This window comes from Notothenia rossii (genome assembly GCF_949606895.1).
Source record: "Notothenia rossii genome assembly, chromosome: 6".
Classification (NCBI taxonomy): Eukaryota; Metazoa; Chordata; class Actinopteri; order Perciformes; family Nototheniidae; genus Notothenia; species Notothenia rossii.
Window position 1 is genome coordinate 12,330,171 of NC_136909.1, and position 16,779 is coordinate 12,346,949.

The window sequence follows — 16,779 nt, forward strand, 5'->3', positions numbered from 1 at the left end:
CGGAATCAGCTGGTGAAAGTAACATTTGTTTATTAGAAAAGGGGAGCTGGGAGTGGAGGTTGGTTATGGCGGCAGTGGGAAACAGTTGTTCCAGGGTGGGTAGAGAGGCCTGGCTGGTCTTAGGAGTGTGGAAGGCCTTGGATTCCTCCTGGGAGAGACACAAAAATCAGTGTGAGGCAAAAGCAGACAAAGTTGTCAAAGAATATGCTGGTAAAAAGCTAGAGTGGCACGCAACAATCCGGCAGGGAATGAGTGCAGGCTGCAGGCTTTCATAGTGTGGCTGACGAGCAGGTTGCAGGTGTGGTTGATTGGAGATTTCTCCCAGCCGTGTAGAGCAGACCTGCAGGCAGGTGGGGGGAGAGAGAGACACACACAGTAGAAACAATCACATACAAACACTAACAGGGGTTTCAGGGACAGGCAGCTACAGTATAGTCGGTCCGTTCTTCTATATGTCTGTCTTTGGTTTTCTAAGTGTTATTCGATCCATATGACAATAGAGATATGTGCATAAACAACAAAAACACTTGGGGTATAATGTTCGAACAATGTTATCACCAAACATTTTAAGAATGTTTTTAGAGAACGTTATCCTACCTTTCAGAAGTACATTCTAGGAACCAAAATAAAACTTCTTGATGAAACCATTCCTAGAACAATGAATGGTAACATTCTCAAAATGTTTTTAGAACCAACATGTCTAGCTGGGAACTCAGACCTGCGCAAACATGCAATATCATGAATTAAGTGCTTTTTTTTTTCTAAAAAGGAAAATGTGGTGACATCAGATTTATTTTAAACATCCTTTTCAAACAAATGCAACAACTTTGTTTTTTAAAGCACACTACAAATAAATCTGACGTTGACCATGACCGTGTTAATATTTCGCACCACAGGAACATTTAAAAAAAAAAAAAAACTCCTGAAAACATTATCGAAATGTTGCTTTCAAAATGTTCTTATTTGGTTATCATGTAACATTGAGGGAATGTTCTATAAAAGACCATCTTTAATGTGTTACCCCAACAACATCCAAAACACATCCTTAGAATGTTGGAGGCAAAACCTTCCACCTTTGTTAACATATCACATTAAAGGAACATTTTATAAAACACTTTGTCATCTCAGGCCTCAATAACATACTGAAAACATTTTCAGAATGTTGCTTGGAGAATGTTCTTTATTTGTTATCATGTAACATTGAGGGAACGTTTTATAAAGAACATCTTTAATTTGTTACCCCAAGAGCGTCCAAAACACGTCCTTAGAATTTTGCAGGCAAAACGTCCCACCTTTGTTAATCACATGAAAGGAACATTTTATAAAAAAACGTTCTGTCATCTCAGGCCTCAATAACATCCTCAAAACATCCTCTGAATTTTGCAGTTAAAACGTTATGTCTTAGTTAACCTTAAACCTTATAGGAACATTATTTGAACAAATAAACATCCTAAAAGGTTCTTTGAACATCAGATTAAAACATTTCTTTAAACCTTGTTAGAACCAATAGGTAACGTTAGCTAAAGTTGTGAGAACGTTCCCCGATAGCTGGGAAAGCTCTGTTCATAGGTCTTTACTTGGCCCTCCTCTTGTGATAATTAGTTTGTATCTTAAATAATAATACACCACTTAAAATGAAGGCCTCACAACCTCCTTGTAAAGCTCAGGTGATCAGAGCCTTAATGGTATGTCTACACTGCGGCGTGCGTTGAAGCTTGCCGGCGGGCGTGTCTGAAACTCGACCAACAACCAATCACGTGAATCTCCCGCCCCGGACACACAAGCACGTGGTTTGATTGGCTAGAGCTTGTACTAGCATATGATTCGATTGGCTGAAGCTTCCGTCGAAGCTTCAAAAGAAGAACATTGCTCTACTTTTGAAGAGAGCAACGCGAGCAAAGCGAAGCGACGGAACTACAATGCCGTAAAGGCCCGTCCACACGGTGGTGTGCGTTGAAGCTTCAACGCTTCTGCCCATTCACTTTGAATGGGGTGACGTCACGCTTTGACAAACTGCCTTGTGGTTCCGTCGCTTCGCTTTGCTCGCTTCAAAAGTTGAGCAATGTTCTACTTTTGAAGCTTCGACGGAAGCGTCAGCCAATCGAATCATATGCCAGTACAAGCTCTAGCCTATCAAACAGCGTGCTTGTGTGTCCGGGGCGGGAGATTCATGTGATTGGTTGTTGGTGGAGTTTCAGACACGCCCGCCGGCAAGCTTCAACGCACGCTGCCTTGTGGACGCTGCGTGAGGCACATGATGATTCACAGATTAGATCATGTGTTGACAGGTCTGCCTAGTTTTTAAAAGGAAAGGGAAAATCCTTTCATCAGATAAAATCGAAATAACACGTCAGAGTCTATTTTTAGCCACACACAGTAAACCTAAAACAAACAAAACAAAAAGATAGAAAATATTTTTATTACCAAAGTTAAATAACACTTGAATAAAAATAGGACACATGACAATCACTGTCACAATGTAAATCACAAGCCCTTTGCAACATTCCTTATGAATTCCTCATAACACAGGTTGTCCAAACACTGCTGACTCACCATTTTGCTGACATGAAACCAAAACTAAGAAGAGAAGTAACCAAACTGCAGGTGTAAATGAAACAGAACAATAACAATAACACAATCTTAATGCAGGACCTTAAGGTTTTTATTTAACTTCCAAAATGTACTATTTGTAATAAATATCATAACTCTGAGTGTTTCAGTATGGTGGCCCTTTCCTCCCTCATTGGTAGAGGAATATTTCCTGTTGTGAAAAAAAAAAGAGTCAGTTAAGGATATTTACAGTTACAATCAAACAGGATGAAACTGATACATCATCCTTTAGTTTAAATTATTATACAGAGCATATAGAGAATAACTAAACAAATGGATTACACAACGCTCAGGGTATGATGCCTACAGTATTAACAGTATGAACAGTGTGAAATGAATAAGATATGTACAGGATAAAAAAGAGAGACAGTTGCCAAGATACAAACTGTAGATAAAAACACAGGTATATACGTTAAGATGTGAACACACAGGGAGATTTATACACTGAGGGCGAGAGCAGAACAAGATAGAAAAAAGTTTGAAATGTGTTTAATTTGACTTTCATTGCAATTGTGATATATCTCACCATGTTGGAGGGAAAGGGGATTATTGCATCCTTAATCTTATTGTCATTGAATAATATATGAAATTGATCATACTCATTTATTTTTGCGAGGATCTGTACCTAACTAAGATTTCTTAAAGGTCCCCTATTATATGGTTTTTCATCAATATATTATAGTTCTCAGATACAAAACATGTCTCTGAAGTGTTTGGCTCCAAATACCAAACAGATCATTGTAGCATCCCATAATCCCCTCTGTTTCAGCCCTGTTTCAAAAGTGCTGATTCTCTGGCTGTTACTTTAGATGAAAAATAGGAGCCACTCCCCACGCCCCTCTGAGAGATATCTGGTTAAAAAGAACACAATGGTGCTCTCGGAGGAGATTCAGGTGATGGTGGGGGGGGGGGGGGGGGGGGGGTGTATGCATGACACATTCTTCCCACAATCTTTTTAAGATGTCTTTAACTGTTAGTAACCATTGAATACAGTAATTGCCATAATTAATATTTTTCTAATAAGCACACACTGCCATGACTCATGCCCAATAACTTCACCTTTGGTAATCTCTGAAGTTTTGTAATGTTGAAAATATTGTGAGATTTTGTCCCTCAAAACTAAAGCCACACCTATCTACTGATTATCTTGTAGATCAGCTTCAGGAAATCTTCTGTCTCAGATTTTGGAGGCAAGAAAAACGATCAAGAGTGGAGCCCCGGTCGGTGAGATCGACCCGGCTGCGGCTGCTCGATATGCTACCTTTGGGTGAGACCTTATATGGAAACAAAATTGAGGGTTGATGTGCTAAATAACAGGAAAATACATGTAATGGTTTGTGATTGTGAGCTAAAATGCATCACCAATTGTGGGAAAATTACCTGTCCTCTATGTTCCTGTGTATTTCAGGTTTTGTATCACAGGTCCAGTGAGCCATATCTTCTACCAGCTGATGGAGGTGTGGATGCCCGCAACAGACCCGCTCTGCATAGTCAAACGTCTGGCTTTCTGCTGATGTTCTACTTTGTTATGAACATCCTGGAGGTAGGTCATCTCAGCAACTGTCCCCCCTACCATCAGATTAAAGGAGCTCTGTAGTGATTTGAGATGCTCCGGCATTAAGTTTAGGGAAATACACAATTGCAGCAGCAGAGGGAGCAATTGGTTTTAGTATGGTTGAAGGAGAAACATTTCAGGATACAGATGTAGCACTGAATTTCGGACTCCAGCTTACAGCTTCCTGCCTACGGCCTGCCAAAGACCAGTATAGAGAAATGTTAAGTCCTCCCACTATTTTCCAAGAGGGCATTGCCAGATTTTCAATTTCAGGTTTTAACCAGGAGATGGCGCTTCATTCACAAATACAGAAAGACAAGTTTCATGGACTTTCAGTTGTGTTTTGAAGAGCATTTGAACACATCAATATTTTTAGATCAACTAAAGTAGGCTATATCTAATCTTGTAATTCAATAATATATAGTCTTTATATATTAAATAATCATAATTATAATGTAAATGTTTACATTACACTTCTTTATTTGTTATGCTCATACTTTAACCTTTACAATCGTTTGCTTTAATATGCAGTATATTTTTGTGTTTGGTTCCTCCTGCTCCCTTTCGGACACATACTGTATGATTTATTATTATTATTAATATGAAGATATTATTAAGTGTACTGGGGTGATGTGTTCTACTCTTTTTGTTTTGGTGAGGACTCTGGCAGCGGCATTCTGGATTAGTCGTAGTTTGCTAACCGATTTTTTACAGAGACCTGCAAATACACTATTACAGTAATCAAGCCTGCTAAAAACAAAGGCGTGAACTAGTTTTTGAAGGTCTTGTCGAGACATGAATGTTCTAAGTCTGGCTATGTTTTTCAGATGATATTAGGCCTATGCTGATTTAGTAATTGTGTTGATATGTGATTTGAAATTGAGGTCGGGGTCCAGAACTACGCCTAGATTTCTAACCCAGTCTCACATCTAAACGTGTAATAACTACGTTGGTCCACAACTTGGGACATAGTATTTCTACAAAAACGCCTCTGAAATTGTAGGGTCCCTAAGTTTTTTTTCACCATTCATTTCCAATGGCTGGCGTCTATGTCACGTTATCTTCAAATTTATCTCCGCATAAAAAAAACATGGCCGACCTTCGTTTTATTCTCAGTGGAAAATGCCTATTTTAAGGTTAGTTTGGCCATTAAAATGCGTTTTGATATAATTTGATGCGAGAAATATGAGTTTTTATTTCAGATGATGTGTGCAGTGGATGCAGATGATCTTTAGTTTGCTAGTTATTACGAAGAGTACTTCAGGAAATTGTGTACATACAACGTGTTCATTGTTACCAGGTGGTTGCTAGGGACGCTGCTATCGATATTATTTCTGTTATGTTGTGTAACTGTTTAATGGTGTTATCTTTATTGCTACCCCCTTCCCCTTCAATTTATAGTGTTGTTCCACAGTGCAAACTTATTAGTTTAACAAAATCCGCATCTAAAATTGTGGCATAGATACGTTATTTTCCACTGTGCAATTCTCCAACCCAGTCTCACATCTCACATCTCACATCACATCGTCATAAGCAATACCGGAAACAGACGTAGGCAAGATCCTCAGCTCGGTGATTGGATGGTTTAGCCGCAATGCACGCTGGGAGATGGTGTTTATGCGATGTGAAATCCGAAAACATTTAAAAAAAATAATACTTTATTCCGAGTGTGCTTGCTTTTCTCTTTGAAAGTCATCACATAACGGCATTGTAATACACGGTTCGGCATTAAATATTACATATCTGCCGTAGTTCTCTTTTTATAGAGTACTGATGAGAAGACTTCTAGACAAACAGGAAGAACTGCCGCCAACACTGAAAACATGACGTGGATCAGCAATTAAACAACATCTTACATTTCTTTTCACACAATACGTCTCCTTGCAGTATCAACACTAATTCAGCTGGGTTTTATATTTGATCCAATTGGTAGCTTTATTTACACCATAACGCTGAACACAGCTGATAGAAAGGGACACCTGGTGGTTAAAGCACGTTGTTGAATTTTATTATTTTTATTATTAGATATTAATAGGATCCCTATAAAGTATATTCATTACTCGTTATTCTCTGCTAATAGTTAATTAAAAACTGTATGAATATTTTGCACATCCCTTTCAAGATTTCAAGATTTTCCAAGGTTTATTGACATATCATATTATACACAACTACGGTGTAGTTATGCAATGAATGAAAAACTTGGGTGGCAGGTTCCTCAACAGTGCATTACAACAGGGGTTCCCAACCCCTGGTCCGCGGACCGGTACCGGGCCGCGAAATAGCTGTGAGTACCTATACCAGTCATATTATTTCATCCAGTAGCCTAGTTAATCTTTCACCAGAAAACCATTGAAAATGTCTTTTATCATGTTCCGAGGGATTCGGCGGCTCAGCCTATAAGATCTCAGCCTCTCGTGCGCACGAGAAAGTTAGGAAGAGGAGCACACAGGAGAGACAACCGTTAGATTGCAGACTGTTATGTTTATGTGGGGAAATGGCAGTGCATATTATTTGAGATATATTTCAAACTCGGACTTCATTTTAAGGACATGTCGGCCAGGGGTGTAGAGCTATTTGTTTAAGCACCGGATTGGCAAAACAGGAGAGTAAACCAGTCTGCCTTGATCTATGAATTCATGTCTGGGACTCTCACGGTATCTGCTGCCCACAGCTGTTTTATAGAAGGAAAGCCTCCTTCACTTCATGTAATGGCTGCAGCATCATGAGGCAGCGGGACGTGTAACAGTGCAGCACCAGCGCGCCGAGAGCTGTGCCTTTTTACGCACCGCCTTCGCTGTGTTTACCTTCATGAGAACAACTTAAGAGTGACTGCAGGCTGCTACTTGTTAACCACACACACCTCTACACACATCTCTACACACATCGAACTGCCCGATTACTCCCCCTTTTATTCGTTTTATGAAGGAGATGTCCAGTCACCAAGGCGCATGATGTGTGTGTGTGTGTGTATGTGCTCTGCTCAGCTCAGCTCAGCTCTGTGTGTTCGGTGTGTTGGTGTCTGTCCGACACCAGTAGCGTGGCGTGGGGAAAAAATTAGGGGAAGCCAATAATACGTCCTATCTTTTGGGGCGTGGTGCTCAATGTAATAACATAACCATATGAGTGATTACAGCGCCCGGTATCATTTTACACACATTTGTATCATACAGATGCAGGAATTACACACGCCTGTTATCTGACCGACAGGTCCGCACGCACTCTCCAGCCGAAACTCTAATAAGCATTCATTCACAAACTAAATCAGGAGACCTTTAACGTTTTACGTCCGGTTCGCTCCTTTGTTCCTCGCTGTACACAGCTCCAGTTTGGGCATTGGCCTGTCATCAGATTGTATTTGTTGTTGCTGCTGTAGCGGAAGTTTAGTCCAATTATTTTTGATTAAATACTCCAAATCTCGAACCTCCATAATTGCACTTGCTTTAGTTGCATGCTACTTTCTAAAGGCGGTGAGAGTGGTGCAGTGACGCTATCTATCTTCTATCGATTAGATTTATGATTCGAACATTATAAAAGTAGGGTAGACATGTGGATATTATCCGAATGAACAAAACGTGAATTTAACTAACAGGTTCATTTTCCACTGACCTTTTTTCGAGCTATTTTCCAAAATCCTATGGAGAAATCCCATTGCTATTTTGTCGAGGGAAACCGAGCGCAGCTTACTTTTGGGACGCCTCACTGCACCACTAAATTGATGCGATTTGATTGGATTGTGAGGCAAGGGAAGCCAGCCGCCTCTGGCTTCCCTTGGCATGGCCCTGAGCAATTACAGGTTGGCAGGGGCATGACGTGAGCCTCATCTGATTGGTCAATCCCTCCATTTTTTTTCACCAAGGGAAGCAGATTTCGGCTGGCCTCCTCTCGCAACAGAGAGTGCAATCTACTGTTTCACCATAACTTCTAGAGGGGCGCTGTTTCACTCTTTGTAAAATACTCAATGAGAATGGGGGAGAGACGGGCCGGCAGCAACACACAACAAAGAATTTCCGAAACTAAACGAAGTGTTTTTATTTATTTATTAAAATTATAACTAAAATCCGAAAAAACAGGGGAAGCCTGGCTTCCCTTGGCCTCCAGGAGAAAACGCCACTGTCCGACACCGGCATTTGTTTTCAAATGAACATGAACAGTAATTTACACACATCTGGCAAACTCCATAGGTAGGCATGCGGGTCTTCCCAAAATAAATTAGTTTAATCTTAATCTCGATGTAGTGCTAAATGCTGTCGAACGTGCACCGGAAGGAACGTCACTATCATAATATCTTCTGAAAACAAATGCCAGTGTCACACAGACACACACCCTGGCGACCGGACATCTCCTTCATAATGCGCCTTCTCCTCGCTTTCCCAGCATTCACTGGATTATCCGTAAATCATAACCAAAACCAAAACGCTGATGTATCTGCTTTCCCGTTTTGGTTTAAAAACTGAATAACGTCGGTTTTCTGGTTTTCCGTTTTTCCGAAAAAACAAGAAACGACACGGGTTCTTTTTTAAACGTTGTTAATATGTTTTGGATGCATATTGTTCTAGTATTTGTTCAGGCTGTTACATACAATTAGCCTCTGTTGCTACCTATTGGTGGTGAGTAAATATTAAAATCAGTTAAAATTGACAACCGGTCCGCAATTTCTTTTTATGTATCTGCCGGTCCTTGTCACAATAAAGGTTGGGAACCCCTGCATTACAAGACATCTATCAATATGTGTGTATACCTCCAGCAATGTTAACTATGTTGAAGCACTTATTTTAACTGATATTATACAAATGTATTATACTCTTATAAGATGTATGTAGATAGCAGCGAAGTGCAGTCAGGGGAGGCAGGGGAGGCAGAGCCTCACCTGTCATACTCCAATCATGTAACGGAAAAACAACTAAAGAAAAACTAAATAGTAATAATAATTAAAACTGCGGTCGCACTTGTGCGCGCAGTGATGAGCGGGCCCTCGCGTCCGTGTGCCTGTCGGGGAGGGCAGCCGGTCGTCCCGGCGTCAAGCAGACGCGCGCGAGTCCTCGGAAATGAGTTGTTTGTTATTTCTCTAATTTTCGCGTCCCAGGTCCTCCGGCATCGACCCGGAAACGGATGTTGGCGCGCCGTCTCGAAGGAAAACAAATTTCTCTAAAGGCTCGTCGAGGATCGATATTCGAGGAGGCTGTCTGGAGGTGCCGTAACCGAGGATACACTGATTTAGAGGAGAGAGGAGTCTCTCTGGAGGAGTTATAACCGAGGGTACAACGATGTAGAGGAGAGAGGAGAGAGGAGTCTCTCTGGAGGAGCTATAACCGAGGGATGTATCCTCCGGAGTCGATTTCAGCCAACAGTGATGTTTAAAAGAGGCGTGACGCATGGCTGGACTTATGTCAACGAAGCACAGCTCTGCAAACTGTTCCCGTTGTGATTATAAGTTATTTGAGATGATAAAATATGCATCAGACTTTCTGCCCTTTACCGTTTGTTTACTCACTAATTACATCTCCCCTGGATGTTAGGCTATTTCTTTTTTTAATACAACTGCTTTCATTGTGACGCGATATTTACAGTGAGAACAGCTGCTGAGGTCAGTGCAGAAACAGAACAGTGTGTAAAATACATATCGCTCAATAATATATGTAACAGGCAGCCCACATTTCACACTTTATTTGTAGGCTTTAGGAGTTATCTACACATAAACAGTAGGGTTAGGGAGTGTATAGGTGTCTGTTGTAATGAATGTGCCCCCAGCAAAGGGCGTTGTTGGACTAACAGAGTGTGTGTGTGTGTGTGTGTGTGTTGATGTTGCAGGCAGACAGGCAGGTGTCAGTAGGTTATCTGACATATAAATGGTCAAAAATGGAACATTCTCCATTCGCTTACGAGCTCATCATTTGAGCGATCAATTATTCCTTCGCAATTTAGCATCACATTGGAAATGGGCTGAACTTGTCCTGGATTGGAATTTTTCCGATCATTCCCCTAGGAGGAGTCCGCAGAAATGTCCTTAAAATGCATGAAAAACGCACATTTTTCAAAATGGCCGGCTTTTTCGGGGGCGGGGCTAATGGAAAGCAATTTGAAATATGTCCGCAATCATAAGAGCAATGTGTATACAGCGTTTCGTGAATATCAGAAAAACTATATGCAAGTTGTTTGGAGTAATTTGCGACATGTAAATCCTCAAAAATGGTGTATTCGCTGTTAGCTTACGACCTCCACGATTGAGCTATCAAAAATGTTCTTCTCAATTTAGCATCATATTGGATAGGGGCTGAAGGTGTCCTCGATTGAATTTTTTACGATCATTCGCCTAGGAGGAGTTGGCAAGAATGTGCTTAAAATGCATGAAAAATGAACATTTTTGAAAATGGCCGACTTTGTCAGGGGCGGGGCTTATAAAAGCCAATTTGAAATATGTCCGCAATCATAAGATAAATTTGTATACAGCGTTTCGTGAATATTGGAAAAACTATACGAGAGTAGTTTGGAGTCATTTGAAGTAATTTGTGACATGTAAATCGTAAAAAATTGAAAGTTCTCCGTTTGCTTACGAAGTCCTCGTTTGAGCGATCAACTATTCCTTCGCAATTCAGCATCACATTGGATCTGGGCTGAACTTGTCCTGCATTGGAATTTTTCCGATCATTCCCCTAGGAGGAGTTCGCAAGAATGTGCTTAAAATGGCTGAAAAACGCACATTTTTCAAAATGGCCGACTTTCTGGGGGGCGGGGCTAATGGAAGACAATTTGAAATATGTATGCAATCATAATAGAAATATGTATACAGCGTTTCGTGAATATCGGAATAACTATATCCGAGTAGTTTGGAGTCATTTGCGACATGTAAATCGTCAAAAATGGTGTATTCGCTGTTAGCTTACGACCTCCACGATTGAGCTATCAAAAATGTTCTTCTCAATTTAGCATCATATTGGATAGGGGCTGAAGGTGTCCTGGACTGGAATTTTTCCAATCATTCCCCTAGGAGGAGTTCGCAAGAATGTGCTTAAAATGCATGAAAAACGCACATTTTTCAAAATGGCCAACTTCCTGGGGGGCGGGGCTAATGGTATCTATTTACAAATATGTCCGCAATTTCATGAGGAATGTCTGTGCTAAAATTCGTGAAGTTCTGAGAAACTATATGTGACAACCACACAATAGGGGGCGCTAGTGAGCAGTTTTTTTGAAAAATTACGGGTTTTTTTTTACATTCTCGAAAAAATCGTGAGCTTTGACGTGTGTCCAAAGTTTTGCGTCCGAAGCTCATTTTATGCTATCGTAATAAAAAAAAAAAGTATAGGCCACGCCCACACTCTGCATTTGTTGCGACACTTTAAATCTGAGTTCATAGTCACCCCGAGAGTATGTGTAAAAAAAAGAAAAAAAATTAGTCCATCCACTCTTGAGTTATAAATTGGTGGTGTTTTTGGCGCCCCCTATAGTCCAAAAATGAAAATGCTTTGGTGTGGCTATTTCCCAGGACAGACTAAACCTATTTACAAAATCTATGATGTTTGGATACATGGTTGATGAGTTATGAGCATTTCTTTCTAAGCCCCCCCCTTTTTGCAAGTACGTTTTGATTGACGGCGACAATATTTATCATCCTAATATGCTCATTTTCTACGCTAATGTGTCTGACCCTCCACCAATGCTGTATACGAAGGTTGGTGTAGAAAAAATGAAAATTGAAATTTAAGTGAATATTTAACTGTTTTGAACATTATGCTAATTTAAAAAATGTAGGCGGAGCTTAAGGTTCCAAGAGAATTATTTGTAGAACAGGTCCACCCGGATATGTGTGCAAAATGTCAGGTCATTCGGAGTTACGGTGCGACTTTGTAAATGTATTCCGAAATGGGATTTTGATAGGTGGCGCTAGCGAGCACGTTGCAATATTTTAACCCATTGACTCCAGAATGTTGCAATTTTTACCGGTCCTAGCGAGCACGTTGTAATATTTTAACCCATTGACTCCAGAATGTTGCAATTTTTATCGGTCCTGGCGCCCGTGCAAAATTATACAACTTTCTCAGCATCCTAAAGCCCTCAAAAACAGGAAATATGATTTCTTATAATAATAATAATAATACCACGGAGAACAATAGGTTCCTCGCACTTCGTGCTAGGACGCCGTTGGGTCCTAGCGCTCCGTGCTCGGGCCCTAATAAAATGTCTCCACTGATATATGATGCAAGTGTGATTTATGTATGATTCCAATCGCTTTTTAAAGTCAAAATCAGCCTCCGCTACAACTACAGGTAGCGATGAGAAGTGAGGCAGGGACGAGCTCTGCCTCTCGTAAGCCCACAGTAACTTGCTGGAGCACGGGTACTAATTTCACGGGTTCAGATCCCGGACGAGTCCCCATTTGTTACGTCCCCACTAAGGTCTAGGGGACCTGGAGACAATAACATACAACCAATAAAAATGAGGGAGTCAGCGTAACAGTTGACAAAAGGTTTATTATGTGTAAACCCAGATCCGAACAGACATATAATTTAAACACTCTGTTGGTGAGGAGGAGGAGGAGTCAAAGGATTGAGCCAAACAAAAGAAACAAGCATAACAAAACCAAGCCTATCTCTACATCTATCCTTTGAAACCAAAACTCAAACAAAAAAACCCTCACTAACTAAACTACAAAGAATTTGACAAAACAATATACAGGGTTTGGCAACAATCCGCTAACCTAGTGTGTCTGAACATTAGTTAGCTACGTGGTGAGAAATGTACAGGGTACCCCAGACTTACCTAACTCCTCCACCTCTCAACACACCCACTTTCAAAAAGGTCAGACAATACAAAGATAATGAGTTGCTAAACACTGCAGGCTCCTTCATCAGCAACAGGCCCAGAGTGAGAGAGAGAGAAGACTTCCTGGATGCCTCCTTTATGGTCGGCCCTGGCTGCTGATAGGCCAGCTGAGGGTGAGAGGATCCAATCAGCCATCAGATTCAGGTGCACAGGCAGATTCCGATCAGCTGTTGATTAGCTGTGCAGAAGACAGGGAGAAGAGAGAAACACAGGAGGGAAAGAAAACCCCACAAGTAAAGCCTGCCTGGCACGTAACACCCCCACACATATAAATCCAAACAGTATGTTTGGACCCGACAATATACATTTTCTATTTACATAGCACAAGATAGTGCATCGGCAAGAACATTATCGGCCCCCTTCCTATGGCTTCAGTTTCAAAGGTGAGCTCAAATGAGCATGAGGATGAGTTGGTGATGTGCAGTGCAGTTACTGTGGGGTGAGGTGAGGCACAGATGAGCTCTGCCTCACCTCAGAATGTGTCACCCCACAGAAACTGGCTGGAAAGCGGGCACTAAGCGCATGCCTGTTACCATCTCACTATAGGTCACCAATGTAATGTTTGTAGATCCCTTTATTACATTTATCCTCGCCATCCATAGTCTCTAAATAACTTATTTAATGTATATATGATATTTAGGCTCGCTGGTCTCATCATATAACGGCAATGAAAAAAGCAGCAGGAGAGGCAGCCATAACCTCTGCCGCACTGAAGGGGGCGCACGTGAGCCCACAGGTTCTTGTTGCTACTGTTATTCTACGCAGAGACGGATAGACACAAACAACAAACTAGACTTTTGAAACTACAGGAAGATAAGGAGGACTTTTACACAAAAATAATAGAGATTGTTGTCCAGAAGGAGAGTATGAACTTAATCTTCAAGTCAAGGTAAGATCACAATTGTAATGAAAATGGGATCTTACTAAGAAAGAACAATCCAATATTTGTATTTTGGGTATCCTTTTGTTGAACGGTCTGTTTAAAATGAATCGAAGCATCAGACTAAAAAAGCTTTTGAAAATAACCGAATATTTTGATTAAGGTCAAAATATAATATTTGTAAATCTGACTCTGAAAGAGTCAGTGCCTCACCAACCATGAACCTCACCGCACGTCACTGGTAGATAGTATAAGAAATGTGCAGAATATGACAGTTTAATGGTGGAGGTATACACACTATTGATAGATGTCTTGTAATGCACTGTTGAGGAACCTGCGACCCAAGTTTTTCATCTCCGACTTTGTCAGGTATTGAACATTCAATAAATAAAGAACACAAAATTATTAAATATAAAACACAGAATGTGTGTGATTTGTTAGAAATTAAAATCAATGTTTTATGGCATAATTTAGTTTAGTTTAACCGTCAGTTTAAGGCAGGGCCGGCCCTAGACTTTTGGGGGCCCTAAGCAAGATTTTGTTTGGGGGCCCCCCTCACTCTAGCGCGTTCTCACTACACACAACACGGAACCAACTTTTGTCTTATGATGTTAGTATGAGCACACATATTGTACAAATAAGCATGTAAACACTAAAGTGGGACCTGAGAAGAGCAGCACAGTCTTTAAATTGACTACAAATAACTACCTAGGCTATAACTAATGACTATATAAACTCAGTGAACAGAAATATAGAAACTCCTCAGTCCTCAGTGACATATGTTTTGTTGTTGTGGCTCTGAGTCTGTACTCCAGCACATTAGATTTGAAATGAAACAAGGACTATGAGGTTAAAGTGCATACTGTGACCAAGTATTAAATATGACTACTTTGTTGAAGTGTATGTTAATTTGTCCAATATTACATTTGATCCCCCATTTTAGGGTACAAAAGTACTCTGACAAATGAACATAAACTTGAATAAAGTAGTCATATCAGATAGCACTGATGAACTGACAGTACAGAATAAAAAGACTGACAAAGTGACCATCACTGTTCAAAGATAGATATTTTTTAATAAAAAACACTCAACACTAAATAGAATATATAAATAGATCCAAAAATACCTTTAAAGGATTAAATAATATGTGCAAAACAAACTGCTTAACAATGAAATGAAATGTAAAAAAACAAATGCAAATACAAATGTTCCTCTCGTACGTACAGTCAGAATTGTTCTCTTCTTGCTTTCCTGGAGGCAAAGTCATTGATGACCTGATCATAGGAGATCTGGCTGCCAATCTGGTGGTTTATGCTGATTATTGCCATTCCACTCAGGCGATCCTGGGCCATGGAGGACCTCAAGTATGTTTTTATCAGTTTGAGCTTCGAGAAGCATCTCTCTGCGGACGCCACTGTCACTGGAAGGGTACAGGCTATTCTCAGCGCTATCCAAAGATTTGGATAGATCTCACACAGCTCGTTTTCATTTAAGAAGGTGAGCATCTCCAATGTGGTCATATCTTCTTTGGGAAGCTCTGGAAGGCTTTGCATCTCCATGGCTAGCTCTCTCCAGTCAACGTCTGCCTCTTCGCCACAGGTCAATGTTTTTCCCAGCAGGGCACATTGGTCTGTAAGTGACTCATCATCCAGATTATGGAAGTTGTGAAGCACTCCAAACTTGTCTCTTACTTCCCCCAGGGACTTGAATCTGTCCTCCAAAGACTGGATGCCACAGTCCACCACAACATTAAAGAATCCTGTTTCCAGTCTCGTCATGGCATCAGCCACTGCCTCGTCAGCTGCCTCGTAGGCAAAATGCCTCTTTTTGCTCCGCAGCCTCTTTTCTTTCAGCACTGCCTCAACATTCATATTTCCACAGAGCTCTTTTGCTGTGGCCTGAGCATCTGTGAACCCAGTGGCCCTGTAGGTTACCAGCGATGCTTTGGTTTTGTCTAAGAGACTGACCGCAACATCCAGCTGCATGTTGACAGACTGAAGGAGCTTGCTAACTGTATTGATCTTTGACAGAATATCATACCAGACAACAGTGCAGATTTGGAATCTAAATGATCCAATTTCTTCTGCCAGGGATTGGGCCTCAATTCTGACCATGAGATCATTTGCGTTTTCCCTCACCTCTAGCAAAGCCTCCCTGACCTTATCCGTTTGGTAGCGCAACGGCTCGATGCTATTCACTCTGCTCTCCCACCGCGTCTCACTCCAGGACTTGAGAGTGATGTCCACATGTTTTTTCAGGATGGTCCACCTCTGGGGAGAACCTGAAAACAAGGTGTACAGCTTCTGAACATTACCAAAGAAGCAAGTAGCATCTATTGATCCTTTGGCTGAATCCGCCACCATCAAATTCAGTGTGTGGGCTGCACAAGGAACATACAAAGCTCGAGGATTCTTCTCCAACAGCCTGGCCTGCACCCCTTTATTTCTGCCCTTCATGTTTGCACCATTGTCATAGGATTGTCCTCTGCAGTCCTCAAAGGGGATCTTCAGCTCCTCCAGCCTGTTCAAAATGAGTGTAGACAAACCAAGCCCTGTGGATGCAGGGGCTATGATGAACCCCAGAAAGTGCTCCCTGATCTCAGTCCTTTTCTTCACACTCACTGTTCGAATCACAACAGTCATCTGCTCCTGGTGGCTGACGTCTGGGGTGCAATCCAAAATGATGGCAAAATACTTGGACTCTTTGATTTCAGCCACCATTGCTGCAAGTATTGTGTCACTGATACAGGACATGAGTTCATTTTGGATTGTTTTACCCAAGTATGTAGTGTAATTTCCTCCACTGTCAATGCGTCTGATGTGTTCTTTCAGAACAGGGTCAAGCTTGGCAATTAGCTCAACTTCTTTGAGGAAATTCCCGTTGTTGTGGTTATGCAGGGTGTCAACAGTCCCTC

General features: G+C 41.1%; 1 protein-coding gene across 1 annotated transcript in view; it reads left to right on the forward strand.

Moving 5' to 3' along the window:
- Window positions 1-1,919: 1,919 nt before the first annotated feature.
- The window catches only part of LOC307042949 (peroxisomal membrane protein 2-like), a gene marked incomplete at its 5' end in the record, with an annotated part of 114,739 nt that continues 99,879 nt past the window's right edge, over window positions 1,920-16,779 (forward strand). The window contains 3 exons of the mRNA XM_079687106.1: window positions 1,920-1,924; window positions 3,764-3,877; window positions 4,019-4,107. Coding sequence (XP_079543232.1) covers window positions 1,920-1,924; window positions 3,764-3,877; window positions 4,019-4,107 — 208 coding nt within the window. The remainder of the gene's footprint in view (window positions 1,925-3,763; window positions 3,878-4,018; window positions 4,108-16,779) is intronic.